This window comes from Emydura macquarii, unplaced genomic scaffold (assembly GCF_026122565.2).
Source record: "Emydura macquarii macquarii isolate MOO-44397 ecotype Brisbane River unplaced genomic scaffold, CSIRO-AGI_Emac_v2 contig_2486, whole genome shotgun sequence".
NCBI lineage: Eukaryota > Metazoa > Chordata > Testudines > Chelidae > Emydura > Emydura macquarii.
In genome coordinates, this window is record NW_027132623.1 from 39,126 (window position 1) to 45,824 (window position 6,699).

General features: G+C 42.5%; 1 protein-coding gene across 1 annotated transcript; it reads left to right on the forward strand.

Moving 5' to 3' along the window:
• Window positions 1–758: 758 nt before the first annotated feature.
• LOC137163271 (tanabin-like) lies at window positions 759–5,265 on the forward strand. Its single transcript, XM_067563452.1, has 2 exons — window positions 759–1,282; window positions 3,383–5,265. The coding sequence occupies exons 1-2, from the start codon at window positions 793–795 to the stop codon at window positions 3,781–3,783; spliced, it is 891 nt and encodes a 296-aa protein (XP_067419553.1). The 5' UTR covers window positions 759–792; the 3' UTR covers window positions 3,784–5,265.
• The last annotated feature ends 1,434 nt before the right edge of the window (window positions 5,266–6,699 follow it).

Here is a 6,699-nt window from a genome sequence, read left to right on the forward strand (position 1 = left end):
TCATCTTTGACTCAGACCTCTCTCTAGGTCCTCACATGTCTACATCTTGCTGATTCAAATCTCTAAGGTCTGGCCTCTCCTATCCATCCACAGAACTAAACCTCTTCATTTCACGTCTCAGTTACTGCATTCTCTGTGGCCTTGACAAACACAACCTTGCCTCTCTTATCTCTGTTCAGACAGCCGCTGAAGTAATAATTCTCCTAAGCTGATGTTTTGGCCATCTCAATCCTCTCTTTGCATCCCTCCATTGGCTCCCCCTTTCTCTACTGTATCAACCACAAGCTACTTGTTTTAGGATATGTCTACCCTGCCGGCGTCTCTGTCGGTGCTGCCAATCGACATCATAAATCCACCCCCGCAAAAAGCGTAAGGCGCTCAGCACAGTGGAGACGCCGCAGTAAGTCAAAGGTAGTAAGTCGATGGGAAACACACACACTACATAGTGTAGCTTGCGTATCTCCTGTCGATGGCAATGTAGACCAGGCCTTAATCTTCAAGGCTTTCCACAGCCTATCCCCACTCCACCCGTCAACTCTCATTTGCTATCAAGCTGTTGATGCTCCCCTCTGATCAGCTCATGATCTCAGCCTTCATCACCCACCGGTCACATTTTCAAATGCGCCCCTTTGTGCTGTCTCCCAGGGTGCCTCTCACGCTTGGGAGAAATTCCCTGTAAACATCCACAAAGCTTCCTCCTGAACAACCTTCAAACTCTCCTCTGCCATGATGCTTTTCCTATAAAGGTTAAACCGATGTTGTTTTTCTGCCTCCAGACCGGTTGAAATTGATATGGCTTTTTCAATTTACACTGCAAAAGACACGTATTTTAAAGAACTTGTCAGGATGCACTTTGAGACAGGGATGCATGAACTAGTGTCCCTGACTCAGTGCCGGCTTAAAGCAGAGGAAGATCCTAATGTGTATATGGAGGTGAGAGAACATATAGAGAAAGCCTCCCAAGAGTTAGCACAGGCTGAAGCTCTGACCCAAGCTGAGCTGAACAAGACGGATTCAGAGTGTGAGAAGATGGTGCTGAAGAAGAAAAATCTGAAGGATGAGAAAAAAGAAAAAAGCGAGAGTGTCAAGGCTTTGAAAAGCCAACTGTGCACCTCCGTGAGATCGCGGGAGGAAAAAACGGCTGTTATCGAAAAAGTAAATGATTATATACGGCAAACACAACAATGGCAGGCCATTGCAGAAGAGAGAGTTGAAACCCAGAGGTCTCGAAGAAGAGCTGCCCTGTGGTCAATGTTGATCCCGGTTGTGGGCACGGTCATTGGTGAGTGTTAATTTGGTGACAATGAGAATGGGTAGTTGGTTTTAGACAAACATTTTACAAAAATTAAACTAGACTTTGGAAATGGAAACGTCAGGTAGCTCACATGTGTTGTCATGAAGCTATAGGATACATTAGTAGATTTTTTTTAATAGACATTTGTATGGTGTTGATTGGTAGAGCTGATTGAATTAATCATTGCAAATAACAGTCACTGCAAATGTAACCCTTTTTTCTGTTCATGTCTCATCCATGAACTGATCCTGATTTTCTTTGAACATGTTAATTATCCAGAACCATTTGTCAGCTAGTTTGGACAAATGTTTTTCAGCCTGCTTTAAAACGGTCAATTTTCACTGTTTGTTAAATGTGGCGTGTGATTGGCTACAGCATCATATGACTTAGGTAACCAATGCATCAAGGAGGTGTGTTCTCAAAGAAAATCTCAGGCCTTGTCTACACTAGAGAAATTTGTCAACATAGTCATGTTGACTCCCAGCCACTGCTATAATTATAGCGATGGCTGTTGTCCGCACTGCTTTCCTTGGGTCAGTGGAGTGCGTCCTCACCAGGGGACAGTGTGGGGGGAGCTGAGAGACCCATCTCAGATACCTGCTGGGAGCCCACAGGCGCCCACGCTCCCTGTAGGCTGCCCCACCACATCCAAGTCACAGGGGGTGGTCCCACCTGGCTCTCAGCTTGCAGCTGGGTGGCAGTCATATGTGTCTGGGCTTGGGAGCCGGGCAGCAGCCGCCCGCATCCTGCCCGGTCCCAGTTTCCAGTGGATGGCAGTCGCTCACCATTGCATGCTGCCCACGTTCAGGCTCAGATCTGGGAGCTGGGCGGCAGTCACCCACATCCTACCTGATCCTGGCTCACAGCGGGTGGCATCTGCCCACCATGTCCCTCTTGGGTCTGGGCTTGCAGCCAGGGTCTGGGCTCCAGCCGCCTGCTTGCCCAGTCCTGGCTGACAGCTGGGAACCAGGCTTCTCATCCAGCTCCCAGCCTGGAGCATGTTCGCTTGCTTGTCGATTTCCATTAGAGCAGTGAAATTGACACGTGTGACAGCCCTTCCACCATTCTAAGGGAATGCAATGTCTACACTGACACTGTGTCGCCCTAGTTCTGTCAACAGAAGCCCCACGCCTCTCATTGAGGTAGGTTTATTTTGTTGCAAAAATAGGGCAGTTTTGTCGGCGGGGGTTGACTGTAGTGTGTGCACCAGCACCGTTTTGTTGACAACAACTGACTTTTGTCGGCAAAACTTTCTAATGTAGACCAGGCCCAAAGTTGTTTAGACAACCTCAGGTTTTGAATAGCCTGGTCCAAACCCTGAGGGCCTTTCTCAGCTTTTATTTAATCCTTACTTGGGGAAAACTCCAAATAAATTCATTGCAAGTTGGTCTAAGTAAAGATTGCATAAGACTTAGTTTGAACCACACACTTTGTCCCTCTAGCTTTTGTGCATTTAAGCTACCAACTTTAATGCTACATTAATTATTATTATTTTCATTATGGTAGCACCTAGTTTCACTTCCTCAGTACTAATGGTGTCATAATCCAACTAGCTCTCTAATGATATAGTCATCTGTAGAGACTTCCAAGAAAAAAACAATTCAGACAAAAACTGAATATCTAATGTAACAAAAAAAGCTAGAACTTTGGAAAACTTTTCAGGTCTACGTCATCCATGAAAAAGAAGAAAACAAAAGTTCAAACATCCTTTTTCCCCTTTGCATTATCACTACAAGATTTTTTTTTAAAGAGTATTAGAAAAAATATGAAAGTAATGTGATTACATTTTCTTTTATTATTTAGAAGTGGCATGCAAAGGGGAAAAAGGATGTCATTGAGATTGAGGGCAAAGCTCTTTCAGAGATCTGTGAGACCTCCTTGCATGAGTAAGGCCTGGACTACACTGGAAAATTAGTTTAGTTTAACTGCATTGCTGTCAGGTGTGAAAAATCCACACCCCCTTGAGTGGTGTCGTTAAACCAACCTAACCACCGGTATTCATTAAATTGGACAGCAGCCACAAGGCACATAGCAGATTTTCTTTTAAAAAAAACAAAAACACTAGAATACAGGCGTTTTCTTTTTCAGGTGGTGGTGTGGCCATTGCTTCCCAGATAGCTCTGAAGAATGCTAAGAAACAAGTTGCTGTTATTGAAAGAGACATTAAAGAACACAGATCGAATGTGGTCAAATTTTCTGAAGAAGTTGAAAAATATTCCAAGTTGGTGGAAGAGCATGAAGCCAGCATCAGAGGCACTGAGAAAAGAATCCTTGAGATAGAGGAGTTGGAAAGTAATATGATGGTGTTGCATAACAAAATCTTGGAGCTGCAAGAACTATTGAGGCACAATGTTTACTTTTTGGGTACGCTGAATGGGAAAGCTAATGTAGCTGAGATAACAACAAAGTACGTTTATGACTATGAAAACCTGAGGCGCATTTTGGGAGACACGGATCAGCAGGCAGATGGTTCCATTACTGAGCACTAACGGTATTGAAGTCCAAAGACTGGGGCTTCTGTCCAGTCCAAAAAAAAAAAAAAAAGCACCATCCAAAAGCTAAAACGCCTGTCAGAGCCACAAAGTATTTTCAGAAAAATTTTCTATCTAGTGAAGAAATATTTACCCTTTGGTGAAAGATTTTCACTTCATTGTTTCTTTTTTGCTATTCTCTTTCTCTTTTTCATTTGGCTTTCCTTTGCCTTGATTAGCTTCCTCTGGTTTTACATTATTTGTTTAATCACCGTCTATATTTTAATAGCAAATGTCTCCCAAAAACGTCAAAACCAAAATGCAAATAGGCAAAAAAAGATAAAACAAATTCCCAATGAATCTCAATTTGGTCTGGGGGAGAAGAAATGTGCTGATCCTACTCCGGTCAAAAGCAAGGATTCAGATTCTGACCTCATTTATACCAGTGAAAATCAGACCTTCCTCCCTTGATTTTGTAGACCCACTGTAGACTTAAATATTTGTAACTGAAAACAGGCCTCACTCATACTAGAAAAGTGCACTGGTTGAACTAAATCAATGTGAACATCAGTCTAATTAAACCAGTGCAAATCCTTCCTGTAGATAAATTTGAATCAGTTTAATCCTTGCTTAGATCAATTTAGTTTAAGTTGGATACCTTTTGTGTAGAGTGAGTTAAACTAGTTGAACCATGTCCCAGAATAATTAGTCACCTCCCACTCTGAATTTGTTTGCTTTTCTTCTCTTCTCTCCTCTCTTTGCACACCCAGAGTTCACTCCTTCTAATTTAAGGCTGAGTCTACAGTAAAAACTTTTGCTGGTATAGTAATGTTGGTTAGGGGTGTGATTTTTGTTGTTGTTGCAACATTGCTATACCTAGTGTAGATGAATTTATACTGCCAGAAAAGTGCTTTTGCTGGTATAACTTATTTCACTTGGGGAACTGGAATCAGCTATACTGTCAGAAGCACTTTTTGGCTGTTATAAACTGTGTCTGCACTAGGAGGGTTTGCCAGTATAACTCCACTAGAAAAACTTTTCTAGTGTAGATATTGCCTTAATCTATGTTTGACAGTGATTCCTGATTGTATGCCTTATTTCTCTTAAAAGAAAGAGGAGAAAAAACACTTTGCTCATGTAAGCGACCCAGGTATTAAATGAACGGAAATATTAAGTGTATTGACTCCCCACCCCATCATGTTATTTAAAATTATTTTGTTTTTACGGTCTTGCTAATACTGTGTGGGATTTAGAACTGTCCCTGGGCTCCGTAGGGTCTGACAGAAGACTACAGTGAACTACAGATGATGGTGACAGAACATCAGTGTGGCTGTGTAAATTTTTGAGGCGCACCAAGATCAGTAATGGGTTCTGTCACTGCCTGCCCTGTAACTTTGGGGGTGTTTTACTCCTGGGATGATTCTGTGCCCAAAATTAAAAATTCTGCACACAATATTTTAAAATTCTGCATATTTTATGTGTCAAAATAACTCAATATAATCACGCCAGTTTCAATTATGTTGGTAATTCATTTCAAAATACCTGGCAGCAAGTATGTCTATATCAATACAGACAACAAAAAAGATTCGGAAATGTTTTTTGACAAATAGATTCCTACTAGGCATATTAAATCAGAGCTATGAGTAATTCTTTTAACCTGCAATAAAGAACCATATTTCCTGCACCCCTCAGAAGCTGTGCAAAGACATGGGGGAGTCGGCATCATGGAGGAGCTGAAGAGAGGGAAATAATTGCTGGGAAGCAGCCTGGGTGTGAACCTGGAGGGTTATTGGGTGTGGGTGGGAGAAGTATGGAACAGGCTTCGTGGGGAGGGAAGGGGGATTGTTAGGGAGTTGGAAAGCCTCCCTCATGCAGATGCTGGCTGATCCCTAGCCTCTCTCCTTCAGTCAGGCACATCTGCCCGTCCCCATGTGTCCCTGCAACCTCATTCCCATTCAGCCCCCAACTGAGTCTGTCACCCCATTAGCCCTTCTGAACCCCAGTCTGTGACTCCCCTAGAAGCTCCATGTGCCCCATCCCCCCATATTCCATCCCTCCTCATCTCGCCCCATGGGTAGGACACTGTGAGAAACGCTGCGTCTTCTCCTCTTTACCTGCAGCTGGCTGCTCTCACCCAGGAGCAGTTGTTCTCGGTTCTGGTGCCTCAGAAACGCCTGGTGGGTGAAAGATTCAAAGATGAAACACCGAGGGGAAAGCACACATACGAGTTACACAGAAAAAAACATAAAAATAAAGCCTGAGGTTACATGCTTCTGTATTAGATAAAATCCCTTCTCTAAAACAAACAACCAATTGCCTTAAAACAGTTTCCTAGCATATCCACTGGCTATAGGATGGATCCAGCATTGATCAACAGCCTCCTGCCATGAGACTGTACCCCGAGTTCTGGATGCTGTTTACTTCAAACCACTTAACCACTGTTGCTGAATGAATTCTCTGCGTCTATCACTTCTATGTATGTTAAGGAAATAAACAAGCTGGCATTAAAAATACAACAGTAACTCTTTGCTGTTCGGTACCTGCTGAAAACATCCAGAGACGTTCTTGAGCCCTGAATCTGTTCACAGTTTAGTGAGTAAGCATTTTATGTTTCTTCTCATGCCTTGTGAATGTCAGCAGAGACCTGGGCTACACACAAAGTTGCAGCTGTTTAACTAAAGGTGTGATTTTAAACTGATTATTTCAATGGGTGCAAAGGTTGTGAAAGGACACTTGTAAACCAAGGTAAAACAGTGGCTTATTTCATTTTAGCTTATTCCTTATTGATCAATCTAAAGTAAATTGAAAGAAACTACTTTTAAACTGAAATAAGACATTCTACACAGAGGTTTGCATCAGTTTAACTAAATCAGTGTAATTAAATTGATGTAGATAAACTGGTGCAACTTTGAATACAGATTAAGGCCAGAATGT